At 44.3% G+C, this 16,356-nt stretch overlaps 1 protein-coding gene across 2 annotated transcripts in view; it reads left to right on the forward strand.

Moving 5' to 3' along the window:
• Positions 1-16,356, forward strand: part of FNIP1 (folliculin interacting protein 1) — a 124,596-nt gene that overhangs the window by 88,370 nt on the left and 19,870 nt on the right. For both annotated transcript variants that reach the window (XM_073571309.1, XM_073571380.1), the window contains 2 exons: positions 4,529-4,698; positions 13,834-15,226. In XM_073571309.1, the coding sequence (XP_073427410.1) occupies positions 4,529-4,698; positions 13,834-15,226 (1,563 nt within the window). The remainder of the gene's footprint in view (positions 1-4,528; positions 4,699-13,833; positions 15,227-16,356) is intronic.

Below are 16,356 nucleotides of genomic sequence, written 5' to 3' on the forward strand. Positions count from 1 at the left end.
TTGTAACATGTTGTATCCCCATTTTTTATTTGTGTGTGTGTGATGATGCAGATTTATGCTGTTTGTCACTGCAAGGTATTTCAAGCTGTCGGACGGCAGGATTTAAGTGGCCTTAATAAATAGCCTGTAAATGAAGCTGGCTTATTTTTGCTACTATATTCCCCTGAGTACTTGTAGCCAGAGCAGATTATCTGTCAGCTTGGAGCGGGCAGCCCATCATGTGTGTCAGGGGGAGATCTTGTTAGATATTTGCTCCTCGGGTCATAACCCTTACTGTGATCTTTGTGGCCTAATTTAGCTGCATATCTTCATATTACTTTGCCACTCCTGTTAAGTACCTCCATTTATGGGACAGTGGACAGTAATGTTTTTCAAAGTGGTGCAGAGAACTAGAGGTTAGCATATTTCATATTCTCTTGTATGACCATACCAATATTTCTTTGCTATGTTAATATCATAATTGGACATTGGGTATTTGTTTGGTACCTTGTTGACAAGTACTAGTACATTCCTAGTCCACATGTAAAGGGATTGTTTCATAGGAAACATTTCTCTCCTATACACGGAACAGATAATGTATTATTGCTCAAGGACTAGGACTGCCACAGAACCTAGAATAAGAGCCCAATGTCCCTTGTGTGAATGGAGTAGATTGAGCATGTCAAGTGCTGTCTACCACTCCATTCACATATGGCACTTTGGGACCTCACTTCTTGTAAGTGGCGGTGGTCCCAGCAGTCAGTCCCCCCAGCGATGTCACATTTACTATCTTTACAAATATATAGGTGATATATGTTGTTTTAAACACAATTATATTTACACACCATTGTCTTAAAATTGTGACCCCCCCCCCCCCCTTGCCAATATATATTTAATGTATAGATCTATATATGCATTGTGGTGTAGTGACCACTGTGTCTGCTAGGGGGTGCTGTGTGGATGGATGTCCCAAGAGAGAGGATGAGTGGCAGAATCCTGAAGGACCGTTATGTATCTCAAGGTGGGTGGCCTTGAGATGGAGACTTATGAGTGTGTGTTGATCAGCAATGATAGTGCTGAGGTGTTGTTCAATGTGTCAGGGAGAAGTCTCCAGGTAACTGGAGAGATGGGCGGACCCAGTTACCTACAAACCCACCCAGGGGGTGTGTTTGAGAACATTGTTATAAAGTGTGTGAAGGGTTCAAGGACCTGTGATGAAGTCATAGCCATGTGACCCGGTGGGCGTGGCTACGGACCATATAAGGTGGCCAGGGTAGGTCACACATGTGGTGAAAGCTGGGACCCATTTGGTCCAGTGTGGAAGGTGCCGCTGAGATGGGGCTTCCTGACTAACAGCCTGTGAAGTGGCTGTGAGTAATGGCGACGTGTGCCTGTTAGTTCCCTGGAGGGAATGAACGTGTGAAGCAGCATGAGGAACCCTGACAGGGTGAGATAACTTGGTGGCTAGAAAGCCTGCGCATTGAACAGTGCATAACTTGTATGACTACAGGATAACAGAGCTGAACTCTGTAATGGACGCTATGCTGACTATATGCTGTTTCCTGTTGCTTTGATGGTTTATAAACCGAAGGGACTATGATTTGGTGGAAAAACCCGTGCCGGATCTGTTTTTTTGTGGCTGCAAGCGAGTGATCCCCTATTTGAATAACAGCGCTACCTCACAGCATGTATGTTTATTTTTTTTTAATATGGTATTTTTTTCCTTGTTTTGTTTTTTTGTTAATGCATATTTTTGTATTCAATCAAATGTTCTTAATTAAACCGAGTTAAGTGGTAACGTGTTTTAAACATCACCTCCGACCCCTTTATAAGGGAGGAGGTGCTTTCTTTTCTGTTATGCCTGAGGAAGGTTCTGTTCTGAAACGTGTTGTAATAGGAGGTTTTTTGTACTTAACGTCTGGATTAACCTCTGTTAGCAGCAGTGCCCGGGAATGACCCTGTTCATCTTTCCTTCATATGTTGTTTATGGGACAACCCCCTTTTTCTTTTTTATCTGGTGCATATTTGGTTTGGATATGCACACATTTGGGTATGCCCAATTAATCCACCTCTGTCCTCGTTACTTCTCCATTCTACAAATCCCTTCATTGACATCCAATTCCTCAAGGAATCCATTTCAGTCTACTAACCTTGACCTACAAGGACATCCATAATTATCTTCTCCATATACCTCCGACCTAATCTCCCGATATCTTACCACATACACTCTCTGGTCCTCTCAAGAGCTCCTCCTCACTTCCACTCTCCTATATTCCTCACCCAATCGCCTCCAAGACTTCTCCCGAGTATGCCCCATCCTCTGGAATTCAATGCCCCATCTCGTTCGATTGTCTCCAAAATTTGGAACCTTGAGACCGAACTTGAAAACCCATCACTTCAAGAAAGCTTACAACCTGCTATGACCCCACTGCCTCCTCACCTCCACTGGAGCTTCTGCAAATCCCCTAACCTACTGTCTCCTTTCCCACCATCCAATAGCCCAGTGGTTCCCAAACTCCAGTCCTCGCGGACCCCAACAGGTCAGGTTTTCAGGATTTCCTTAGTATTTCACAGGTGATGGAAGTGTCATCAAGGCATCAGGAATTCTCTCACATGTGTAACACTATGGAAATCCTGAAATCATGACCTGTTTGGGTCCGCGAGGACTGGAGTTTGGGAAACACTGCTATAGACTGTAGGCCCACAAGGGCAGGGCTCTCCTATGTACCGGACTGTCATTTATAGTTTGTTCTCTGTAATTTATCTGTATCCTGGATGTAGCCCATTATCACGTACAGCACCATGGAATCAATGGTGCTCTAAAAATAATAATTTCTGACTGCCCTGTGTGCATTATTACTTTTACGTTAACAGACGTGGGTTTTTTTTTTTTTTTCCAAATCACTATTACTGACAAAAGGACTGCCCCAAAGAATTTATAAACACGGAGGACCGTGAACAATAGAAAACTTACATAAGAAACAAGTCATCCAAAAGACTTACTCATATAAGAACAAATTTTATTGAACAATGTCATTACAATTAAAACAAGGGATGATGACACACAGAAGAACCAATGCAAAACATTGTGCGGGAGGAAGAGTTTTTTTGCCCTGTATATAATAATAAACAACAAAGACCCAAGTTCCCTGGAAAATGATAAATGCAATATTTGAAAAGTAGACCAGGTGGGATTAGGAGGTTATACAAATAACTGTGGGCACAAAAACAAATCCAAAGGACAAATGGGAGGATTAAGTATTTGTGTAGGCTTACAAAAGAAAAAATACACAGATTAATATTGAATCAATATAATGAAAAGCCTCAAGAAAATTCCTCAAACTGGATTTTTATGCACACCATGGCCAAACCATAAATAATTAATCCAAATGACACAGATGGAAAATATAGAAAATATATAACAGCTTAAATAGTAAAGAACAGGCTAAAGGGTGCTGATATTTACCCAATGTCCAGGACCGCCACAAATTACCCCTTTGACGCGCGTTTCAAGTTCTTCCTCAGAAGGGGTGCACACGGACATCTATCCAGGCCAATCCTTTATACCCCAATGTATGATTTCACCCATCATAACAGGTGTGCTGAGCCGCCGCGCATACCGATCTATTACTGACAGTTGCCCCGAAAAAGTAAAACGGAATGGAAAATGATGATTCTAGGCATTACATCTGTTATGACAACATCATTTTCCACGGAATAATTTGTCTACGTTCACCTTAGAGTTTTCATTTTTTTTGTTTTGTTTTCCAAGTTTAGGAGTAGACATGGAATTTGTGTCCCAAATGGATCCGTTACAAACGGAAGCAGAGGAACCCCATTGTCTCTTATGGGGACTGTCTGGATTCCGTTTTTGTGTCAATTTTTAGAAGGGAATAAAAAGTACATCAAGAATAACTTTATCTTCTGTTCTAAAATGATTACACAATGGAACCCGGGTGGAGTCATAATAATCTAAGGGCATGACCACCAATTTAACCACTTGCATAGTTCTTCAGCTCTGATGCTACCATTACATATGGATATTCCTTTAATATGGTTTACCATGCAGTTGGGTGTATAAAAGGCAAAATATTAAATGAAATGACACTTTGCACACAGTAGTAACTACAGAAGGTGTGGGATGAAATTTCTATACGTCTCCTTATACAGTACAGAGTAGGCTGATCAATGCATGGTTGTTAGATTGTTCAGCTGGTTGATTCCCTTTTTGGTGATGTGATAAATGTGAAAGTCAACACATACTGCTAATGTGAGTTAATATCAGTTAATTTCCTTCATACATGTCTTCATTAGCACTGCTAAATATTGATTGAGTGTTGTCTACATTGAGTTTTCTCCTTAGGCTAGTACATGAAGACACTTAGTAAAGAGAGAGTGTTGCTGTACCGCAGATTACCAATGCCAAGCACACCGTAATCCTTGTCTTCTATAGTAAATTTCTGCGCTGATATCCGCAATAACATTATATTTGGGCACTGAAACATTTTTAGTTGCTGTGTCTGTTTTTAGCATGTGTTTCTTGTTCCAGGTTTCTTCCAGCTCTTCTCACTGCTGTCCTCACAAATCACCTAGCATGGGTCCCTACTGTGATGCCCAATGGACAACCACCCATTAAAATTTTCCTTGAAAAACACTCATCAAAAAGTGTGGACATGCTGGCAAAGACTCATCCATACAACCCTCTCTGGGCACAGCTGGGTACGTTCTACATGACATTATTATTATTATTATTCAACCTGTGTCTATCGTAATTTTTAAGGCGCACCTATCACCAAATTTTTCATGCTGAACTGGACACAAAATGCAGTAGTGACTGCAAAGTGGAATAAAACATTTTTTTTCACTTTTGCTCCTCTGTTGTGGAAACATTAACGATCAAAGTATTTAATACCAAATGAGTTAATAAATATTCCATATATTTAGTATAGTCCAAGTGGGTGTTGTCAGAATTTTCACTGGGGGCATGTACCGTATTTTTCGGACTAAAAGACGCACTTTTTCCCCAAAAAGTTTTGGAGGAAAATGTGGGTGCGTCTTATAGTCCGGATGTACTTACCAGGAGACTCATCCCAGACTGATGCGCGGCAGTTTTGGAGATTCTCGGTGGTACAGGGGCTCTGCCGACAATTTGTGAAATCCCGGAGCCCCCACACATCCATGCCAGGCTGATTCACAGCAGATTTGGAGATGCACAGTAGTGTGGGGGCTCTGCCAACATATTGTGAAAGCCCAGAGCCCCCCCGCAATTCTATTGCTGTAATGTGTTGGCCTCCAGGAAAATGGCCGCCGGAGGTGGCGCATGAGTAGATTGAGTTTTATGTTAAAACCAAGCACACCATAGTTTTTCTTGTGAAATTCTCAGTAAGTTTGATGTGTCACATGACCCTCTTCCCATTGAAAAAAAAAAAGTTGGATCCAAAATGGCTGCCATGGTCACCACCCATCTTGAAAAATGTGCCACAAACAGGAAGATGATATCACCAACCATTCCCATTTTATTTAGGTCTACCCATATACATGGCCCACTCTGTAGATATATAGAATACTTGTGATTTGTTCTAAAGCCTCAACCACAATAAAAATTAAAGTAAAAAATTAGTCCGTACATGGATAAATAATACTGCAAGTCCTTATATAGAACACCCAGATATAGCAGTTGGAAGCTGTAAATCCCTTTTTCGATAGAGCACAGGGTCTTCATCAGGTTCCTGTATGAAACACTCAGCAGACCAGCAAAAAAAAAAAAAAATACCCATATCTGATGTCTAATGAAGCAGTTAATCCTGGAACAGGTCAAGGGCAGTAATGTATATGTAATATTGGAGAATAGCTTAGTTACTCACCAATAACGGTGTTTCTCGGAACCCATGACAGCACCACGGAGAGAGGGGGTCCGCCCATCAAGGACAGGAACCTACAGACAAAAGAGCGGCACCTCTCCTCCGCCTCCAGTTGGTTACAGAGCATCAGAGGGTCTCCCGGTTAATTAACAACAAAAGTATATACATAACATTATAATTTGTATACTTATAGAGAAGCCTCGTGTCTAAGAACACACTCTACACACATTAAATCGTGCTCACCGCACACGTGAAAAAAAGGGGGGGAATTAAGCGGGTGCTGTCATGGGTTCCGAGAAACACCGTTATCGGTGAGTAACTAAGCTATTCTCCCTCACCCATGACAGCACCACGGAGAGAATTTCAGAGATTGGTAGCTTAGGGAGGGACCATCGCCTGAAGGACCCTTCTCCCGAAGGTCAGGTCAGACGCAGAGGCTAGATCTAGGCGATAGTGTTTGAAAAAGGTAGAAGGTGTTGACCAGGTGGCCGCCTTACAGATCTGCTCTATTGATACCTCTGATCTTTCTGCCCATGAGGTCGCCATTGCTCTCGTAGAGTGGGCTTTTAGACCTTCCGGGATGGTATTCCCGCTGCATGAGTATGCCAGGGCAATCGCATCCCTTATCCATCTTGCCAGGGTACTTTTGGACGCCCCGAGCCCCTTTCGAGGTCCCTGGAAACACACAAAGAGAGATCCTTCCTTCCTACATCCCTTGGTGGCCTCTAGGTAGTCCACTAAGCACCTCTTCACATCTAATGTGTGAAATTTCTCCTCTCCTCTATTCGTAGGGTTTGGGCAGAAGGAAGGAAGGACTACCTCCTGTGATCTATGGAAGTGTGTTGCTACCTTGGGCAAATATGCAGGGTCAGGTTTCAATATAATTCTATCCTCCATAATTTTAATGAATGGGGGTATTGCCGATAAGGCTTGAATGTCACTCACTCTGCGAGCAGATGTTAGGGCCACTAGCAGTATCGTTTTTAATGATAGGGTCTTTAGTGGAGCTGACTGGATAGGCTCGATTGGGGGTCCTGTTAGGGCTGACAACACTAAGTTCAGATCCCATGATGGTACTTTCTGGGTAGCTATTGGTCTAGACCTGGCTGCGGCCCTCATAAACCGTGATACCCAAGGGTCGTTCGCCACCTCCTGATTATAGAGGGCGCCTAGTGCCGCTACCTGTACCCTCAGTGTGTTAGTCGCTAGTCCCTGTTCTAACCCCCTTTGGAGGAATTCCAGGATTTTATCCATTTGTATTCCATCCTGAACCTTTGCCCCCGAACTGGATAGGAATTTCCTCCAGGTTCTACCATAGGCTTTGGTTGTAATTGGGTTTTCTACTTTTTTGCAACGTGGAAATTAGATTTTCTGAAAATCCTTTCCCCCTCAACAGTGACCTTTCAAATTCCATGCTGATAAATGGAGGTTCACTGCTTGGGGGTGTAGCACAGGACCCTGCGATAGGAGGTCGGGGAGATCTGGTAGAACCCAGGGGTCGGTTACTGACATTATTCTGAGCCATGAAAACCATGTTCTTTTTGGCCAGAAAGGGGCTATAAGTATTACCCGAGCCCCCTCTTCCCTGACTTTCCTTATCACCGCCGGGAGGAGAATGGTCAGTGGTAGTCCCCGTGTCCATGGGAGCATAAATGCGTCCAGGGTCCGAGGATTCCCTTTGGGATTTAGAGAACAGAATGCTTCCACTTTTTTGTTTTTGTGGTCTGCAAATAAGTCTATGTCTGGGGTTCCCCACATTTCCACAATCTTCTGAAAAACGGACTGATTTAGAGCCCACTCCCCTTGATGTAGTTCGGTACGGCTCAGAAAGTCTGCTGTCTCGTTCTCTACTCCCCGTATGTGTAGTGCCGACAGGGACAGTAAGTTTTCCTCGGCTAACCTGAATATCGCAGAGGATGCCTCCATTAGCGTTCTGGACCTGGTTCCCCCTGGTGGTTTATATAGGCCACTGTTACTCGGTTGTCCGAGAATATCCGGACATGATGGCTCTTTAATTCTGGCAAAAAGTGACTCAAGGCATAATTTACTGCTAGCAGTTCTTTTTGATTTGAGGAGGCTTTTAGTTCTTGACCTCTCCATCCCCCTTGAGCCACACTGATGCCCATGTGTGCTCCCCATCCCACCGGACTGGCGTCGGTGGTAATTACATGTGTGATCTTTGCCTCCCAGGGAATCCCTTTGGACAAGTTGTTTTTGTCCTCCCACCAGGCTAGGGAATGAATAGTTTTTGAATCTAGCGTAATATGATGTTCCAAGTGGTCTCCTAAAGCCCGCTGGTTGGTCAGGACATCCCACTGCAGATCCCTCATGTGTATTTGTGCCCACTGGACCGCCGGCAAGCATGCAGAGAGGGACCCTAACAGGGACATTGCTCGTCTTAGTGTCATAGAAGGGTTTTGCCTCGCTTTTTGTACCATATGAATGATTCTGTCCCTTTTGTGATCTGGCAAGTAACACACTTGGATGTTTGAATCCAGTGTCAGGCCTAGGAACTCCTGGACTCTCCTTGGTTCCAGCCTTGACTTTTTCAGGTTCAGAAGCCACCCGAGGTTTTTTAGAGTGCTCATCACTCTGTTCTGTGCATTTCTGGCCTGAGTTGCTCACTATTAAAAAGTCGTCCAAATATGGCACTATCAGAACATCCTGTTCTCTTATGTGAGCCATCATCTCTGCCACCAATTTCGTAAAGACCCGTGGAGCCACTGAGATCCCAAATGGCAGGGCCCTGTATTGGAATTCTCTTATTTCTCCTGCTATCGAGACTGCTAGCCTGAGGTATTGCCTGGATTCTTTGTGAATGGGGACATGGTAGTAGGCATCGCTGAGGTCTAAGACCACCATAAAGCATTGCGGAAAGAGAATTTTGATGGTCGATTTGATCGATTCCATCTTGAATTTCTCGTTCTTGACATAGCAGTTCAGTCTTTTTAAATTTATGATGGTGCGGAAGGTGCCGTCTGGTTTGGTTACTAGGAAGAGAGGCGAGTAGAACCCCCTGCCTCTCTCCTGTGGGGGAACCTCCTGTAGGACTTTTTTGTCCAACATACTCAGGACCTCCTTTTCGAGGGCGTCTTGTTAGTTTTTTGACGACCTTATCGGGGTAATTATATATTTTTGCGGCGGGAGAGAATAAAAGCTTATCCTTAATCCTGATCTTATAAGATTTATCAGCCAGGGATTGTTGGATATTTTCTCCCAGGCTGGGAGGAAAAAACTTAGTCTCCCCCCCACCCTGGGCCCACAGTCACTTGGCGGGTTTTATATCCCGGGACGAGTTACCGAAGATGAACCCCCTGTCCCTTCTTCTGTCTTCCCATTTTTAGTCTCTCGGGGGTCTTCTCTGAAAGAATTTTTTGTTCCGAAAGGACCGTTTAAAGCCCGTGGCGCTCACTGGTCCTAGGTTTGGGAAGCCTTTCTTTTTGTCGCCTGCCTTTTCGAGGATGTCATCCAAAGTTTCCCCGAAGAGGAATTTCCCTTCACAGGGAATGGCGCATAACTTCATTTTTGTCTGGAGATCCCCAGGCCAACATTTTAACCATAAAGCTCTTCTAGCTGCATTCGACAAGGCTGCCGTTTTGGATGACAATCTTATCGAATCAGCCGAAGAGTCGGCCAGGAAGGCTGCCGCCCCTCTTATCATTGGCATGGATTCCAGGATTTTATCTCTGGGAACCCCTTCCCTTATCTGTCTCTCCAATTGGTCTATCCATACCATAAGAGCTCTGGAGGTACAGGTTGCCGCTACCGCCGGCCTGATGTTTCCCCCTGCTGATTCCCAGGTGCCCTTAAGTAGGGTATCCGCTTTTTTTATCTAACGGATCTTTCAGGGTACCCATATCTTCAAAGGGGAGTGCAAACCTTCTTGAAGCTTTGGCTACCGCCACATCTAGTTTGGGGGCCTTATCCCACGATGTGGATGCCTCCTCATCAAATGGGTACTTTCTTTTGATGGAAGGAACCGTAGAGTTTTTCCAATCCGTTTTTTTTCCCACTCTTTATCTATGAGGCCTTGGACGTTCTTATTTAACGGAAATACCCTCCGTTTCTTTTGACCCAGTCCTCCGAACATAATGTCCTGGACTGATCTATCAGTCCGGGGGTCCTACACCCCCATAGTGGATCTTACCGCCTTTACTAAGGCATCCACTTCGTCCAGGGGGAAACAATGACGACCTTCCGTCTCCTCTTCGGAGGATGACGAGTCGGTATTTACAGTATGGGAGGTGACTTCCCCTGACGATAAGCTCTCTGATTGGGACTCTATTACCACGTCCCCCTTCCTTCCTTTCCTTTCCCGTTTCTTGGATGAGAGGGCACTCTGAATTTCTGCGCGGATTACCGCCCTTAGGTCTGCGGCATGATCCGGGGTTTCACCGCCGAGGACCTCCTGTATACAGGAGTCACACAATTTTTTTCTCCCAGGGCGTTGGTAATGGTTTCCTACAGGTGGGGCATTCCCTGTTCTTGGTTTTTTCTCTCTTCTTTCCCTGATAAGGGAAAGAAGTCTATTACAATGGGGAACATTCACGAAGATCCACTTACCCCCCATGCTCGGTTGCAGGTACCGGTTCTGGAAGTGGATCCAAATCCCTCACTGGGCGATCCACGGCAGGTGACTTGCTCCTTGCAGTTGAATGCTGCGTGGAGTGACTACTGGACCGGCTCCCCCGTCCGTCTTTATCCTTTGGGCGGTGCTGGTGATGCTGCCTATGTTGCTGCTGCTGCTGCTTATGCTGCTGTAGCTCCTCATGCTAGTCGCTATCCATCACGCCTGAACGCTTCCAGCCCTGAGGCTGCTTCAGCGTTCCAAATTTGAATAAGCCGCCCTGGCGTCACCTGATTTCCCGGCCTGCACCGCTGCCTCCCCCGGGGAGTGCGCACTGCGCATGTGCCGACCGCGGGGACCCGGAAGTTCCTCCTTCTACTTCCGGGGCAGCGCCATCTTGGTACACCTATGTACCCGGCGCTGCCCCTATACCGGCGTCCCCCGGCCCCTACTCCTCCCGGAGCGGCGGCCCGGTCCTCCCCGCCCGCTCACCCTGGACAGCCCCTCAGCTGCAGCGGTGGCGGCTTCGGCAACCGACCCCGCCGCGACAGGGGCCTCCCCGCTGTCTGACCGCGGACGGGACAGTCCCGGATCTTCACCCCGGTAAGTGCTGCGCTCCTGCTGCCGTGGTTCACCCGTCGAGGACAGGAACCCAACTGGGGGGGGGCGGAGGAGAGGTGCCGCTCTTTTGTCTGTAGGTTACTGTCCTTGATGGGCGGACCCCCTCTCTCCGTGGTGCTGTCATGGGTGAGGGAGAAAGGCACTACTCTCTACATTCACCAGTGAAATGCTCATGCTGGTTGGATGCAATTACTCATACCGCAGGAAAGTAAGCTACACTGGGTCAGCAACGATCATTGTATGTCAAAATAATTGTAACTTTGGGCCATTGTATCCTGAGGAACCACTTGTATTTGCTCTGCATTTCAACTTTCGGTAAAAACCTGGATACTTGTGCTAAAATTACAAGAATGTGCCTTAGGTAAATAATGCAGTAGAATAATAGGGTCTTATCCAAGTATTAGAGGAAGCAAAAGGGTAGGAGGCACTCACCCTAAGGGGCTGTGTGAGACACAACATCTAGAAAATCATACATTACACCAGTGCGGCTTCCAAAGGATGTAATGTACAATTGTGCCAAGGGTGACAAAAGTATCATGCACTGCTGATAAATGACAAGTCACGATGAAATGAAGAATTGTTGGTTTAATGTCGAAGCATTTGAGTCAAATTTGTGGTTTGTCCTTGAAGGAGTCTGAGTTGGCCCAAAATGCGTCGACTTTAAATCAACAATTCTTCCATTGTGGCTTGTCATTTATCAGCTGCACAGGATGCTTCCATCGCCCTTGGCACAAAATAATGTGTCCTCGAAATGGCAGTGGAATAATTGGGGATCATGTGCTCGGTGGGCAGATTCACTATGTGGGACCGTTGTGTAGGTTTGCAATGCTGTATGATTTATAAATTGTTGTTTGGGCTAAAACATTTCATGTGCATAATTACTGTGTGGATTAGTTGATTAAAAAAGAGAAATGATTTGTGATTAGAAAAAGGATTGCAGATTGCTGGTCAATTAAGTGCCATAGGAGAATGTTATTTGAATACTATATTCTTAATTTTGAAAATGATGAATCTACTAATGGCGGGAAAATTAGACAAAATAAAAGAAAGTTGGCTCCTGGTCCACATCCCATCAAGGACAACATCTGCTGGAGTTTGTATGTTCTCCCAGTGTTTGCGTGGATTTCCTCCCACACTCCAAAGACATACTGATAGAGAATCTAGATGGTGAGCCCCATAGTGATGAGGATGATTTGAACCAAAGATGCAATATAGAGCCCTAAAAATTAACTTGTATTGTTATACTAAAAGTACAATTTATACTTAAACGGTGCTAAAGACAGATATGGGCCAACAGGGAATGGGATTGTAAACCGTTTTAGTATAATAACTAACTAGAAAATATAGGCTAGTCTCTCCCTGAAATAAGCCCTAAAGATTTGCCCTACCTGTCAGTGGAGGTTGGCACCCTAGTTGCTGACATGATGGCGCCCCTGCTCAACGTCTGTAGCCCTAAATGCCCTGGTGCACCCTTGACATACTAAACATAGAAAAAAAAACACAGACATAAGTAGAAAAACCATCAAAATACCCCTAATGGGGAGACAGGTTAGTTTCAAGGGGGAGTCCTAAATTTCTCAAGGTCCTATAATGCTGTGATGCTGTATATCACCTATATAGGGGAGGGCCAAGGTGCACAGTAGCATAAATATCAAAACATTGGCTCCTGTCCTCTATAATGTGGCTAAAAATGGACTTGGAACAGATACACGGCTGGTTATATAATCTGGGTAGGCTGGAATATAAAACCCCTCATATCTTAGAGATAAACCCCTCTACGCAAGAATTAGGACAAGTGTCGAACTGAATGGATAGAATAGTATGGGTATAATGACAGGTATAAATGCAACAAATTGCCATATATCGTAATCCCACAAAAGTGTGGTACTTATCAGCCATCAGTAGTTCCTTTTGGTAGCTGACAACGTTTCCCCCATTCAAGATCCATGGGTTCATCAGGGGATCCAGAGTTGAGGGCTTCAATGACCCCTAGTGGCTGAGATCAATGCTGTGTGTGGACAGTGATGAGTATGAAGTGCTGTGGTGTATGATGGCGCTATATAAGCATTCATGGAAAATAATCAATTGTGAGTTTCTTGGCTATGTACAGGGACACATTAGAATGCAACGAAAATACATGGCATCCAAACCACTACTATTACTGATTGTGGGCACTTAGCCGTAGGGTGCGATGCGAACGTTTTCTTTTCTTGAGCCCTACTGCCACCTACTGGTCCTTCTAGTGTAAAGGAAAATGTATTCCAGCGTGCAGTTGCCATCTCTATGAGCTGTAATGATACGTCTTGAAGGTTGTGCTGTGGATTGTGTTTTTCTATTAAGATTACTTTCATATTCAGTGTGATATCCGTATGTCGCCTTCTCCCGCTCGGACTTTGCAGTGTATTAGATATACAGACCTATGGATATTCTGCAGCTCAAACTCTTTCTATGCAGTGCACTAGTGTTGCAGAGTGGGAGTAAGGTGGGCGGGCGGTAATGTAGTGGCATAACAAAAGGGCTTACCGTCTTCTCAGAATTCATGCTATGTCGTTGTTAGTGTTTGATCATAAAGGGAAGCGTAATTATAGAGTTTGTAAATATTTGAGGACTCCCAAAATCTATTCCATTATATTAATGTCTTTAACTTGTTGTATGACCATGGAGTAATGCCTAATAGATTAAGTCTAGGATAAGCCTTTCAGGAAATAATAATCTGTATGATCAGAGGTTCAGAGTCCAGATATAGCTGTTTTATTAGGTTGGCACAATAATCTGTTCACTAACACTCTTCTCTTGTCCATGTAGGAGATTTGTATGGCGCTATTGGGTCTCCAGTGCGGTCATCGCGAACGGTTGTCGTAGGCAGGAGGCAAGATCTGGTGCAGAGATTACTGTACTTTCTGACCTACTTCATCAGGTGTTCTGAACTCCAAGAGACCCACCTCCTAGAGAGCGGAGAAGATGAGGCCATTGTTATGCCTGGTACTGTCATCACTACCATGCTGCAGAAAGGAGAGGTGGAAGAGACTGACTATGTGCTAATCACAGTGCACAAGAATAAGGGCTGTTTGCTGAGCAATGATTCAGAGGAAATACGAATTTCTGAAAATAGGTGTCAGTATTGCCAATGTCCTCTCATTGACCAACAGAATGACTTGCTTCTGAACAACAATCCAAAGAGTTCTTTTCCCGAGTCAATGAAGGCAAGAAGTGATGGAGGCCAGCTAGTGACTCAATCATCTAGCCAAAAGGAAGAAGGTTATTCTGAAGTTTATAAGGATAAATCAAGAACTTGTCTGGATGCCAAGGTGGAGACTGTCATTAACATTGGGGCAGCTCCATTAGACAAATGTGTCTTGGCAGTGGGGAGTCTTGAGCCAGTGGTTCAGGGTTTGGAAAATGAAAAACTTCAGGATGAAAGCCTAACTGTAAAAGGTATGAGAACTAGTGAAATTACTCTAGAGAAGAAACATCCCGACAAGTCTGCAGCAATGCCTTGTGGCCCTGGCAATCTTCTGAACAAGGTGAAATTTCAGATTGGCGATTCTATGTCACCGGACTCTGATATAGAGATAAAAGTCCAAAATGTATCAGATCATATGCTGAAGCACCAGCTCAATCCAGTGCAGGAACAGAGGACAAATTCTGATCACCAGTTCAGTGTGGCTAAAGCAAATACTGAGGACCAAAAAACTGGTGGGTCAGCTGAGAAGCTTCCTCGGGTGGCTAGCAAAATCCAAAACTGGAATCCCTTTCATCCTGAAAACACTAGCATGTTTGATGAGTACTTTCCAGAGGATGGTTCTATCGAGGCAAAGATCATTGAAATTCCAGAAGTAGGTGCAAAAAAGTCTGATCAGAACAGTCAGTCAGGGTGCTCTCACAAACTTTGTGAAACTGATAAACCATCTTCTGATGTGACAAATTCAGTTCTTCCGAATTTATGTAAAAACTGCTTTGCTGCGCAGGACCAAAGAGACAAAGTCTCTGTATCTGTCCCCCATGGGGATAAAGAGAAATCTGAAAGTAAAGTGGCAGTGGGTACTGATTGGGACATTCCCAGGAATGAGAGCTCAGATAGTGCCCTTGGTGACAGTGAAAGTGAGGATACAGGCCATGAACTTCTTGCACCAAGTATTCATTACTATGCGGCTGATCAGGAGGAATGGATGGAAGAAGAGGAGATACAGTTTCCAGGGTGAGGACTTATTTATACATTGCTGATGTCTTCCTTAATGCTGTCCTATGATTGATGCATATCCCTTACCTGATATCTGACGGTAAGACTCACAGATATTGCTTGGCTAGGTGCGAGGCATATATATATATATATATATATATATATATATATATATATATATATATATATATATATATATATATACACACATATACACACACACACACACTCTCTCACACACACACACACGGTACGGAAAGTATTCAGACCCCTTTAAATTTTTCAGTCATTTTGGTAAATTCAAAAAAGTTCATATTTTTTTTTCTCATTAATGTACACTCTGCACCCCAGCTTGACTGAAAAGAAAACAGAAGTATAGACATTTTTGCAAATTAAGTAAAAATGAAAAACTGAAATGTCACATGGTCATAAGTATTCAGACCCTTTGCTCAGTATTGAGTAAAAGCACCCTTTTGAGCTAGAACAGCCATGAGTCGTCTTGGGAATGATGCAACAAGTTTTTCACAGCTGGATTTGGGGATCATCTGCCATTCTTCATTGCAGATTTTCTCCAGTTCCGTCAGGTTGGATGGTGAACGTTGGTGGACAGCCATTTTCAGGTCTCTCCAGAGATGCTCAATTGGGTTTATAGGTCAGGGCTCTGGCTGGGCCAGTCAGGAATGGTCGCAGAGTTGTGCTGAAGCCACTTCTTTTGTTATCTTAGCTGTGTGCTTAGGGTCATTGTCTTGTCCTAATCTGAGGTCCAGAGCACTCTGGAAGAGGTTTTTATCCAGAATATCGCTGTACTTGGCCGCATTCATGTTTCCTTCAATTGCAACCAGTTGTCCTGTCTCTGCAGCTGAAAAACACCCCCATAGCATGATGCTGCCACCACCATGTTTCACTGTTGGAATTGTATTGGGCATGTGATGAGCAGTGCCTGGTTTTCTCCACACATATTGCTTAGAATTATCAACAAAAAGTTCTTTCTTCGTCTCCTCAGACCAGAGAATCTCATTTCTCATAGTCTGGGAGTCCTTCATGTAGTTTTTTTTTTTTTTTTTAAAGCAAACTTTATGCGTGCTTTCATATGTTTGGCACTGAGGAGAAGCTTCCTTTGGACCACTCTGCCATAAAGGCCCGACTGG

This window comes from Dendrobates tinctorius, unplaced genomic scaffold (genome assembly GCF_039654945.1).
Source record: "Dendrobates tinctorius isolate UK_male_01 unplaced genomic scaffold, ASM3965494v1 ptg000001l, whole genome shotgun sequence".
Classification (NCBI taxonomy): domain Eukaryota; kingdom Metazoa; phylum Chordata; class Amphibia; order Anura; family Dendrobatidae; genus Dendrobates; species Dendrobates tinctorius.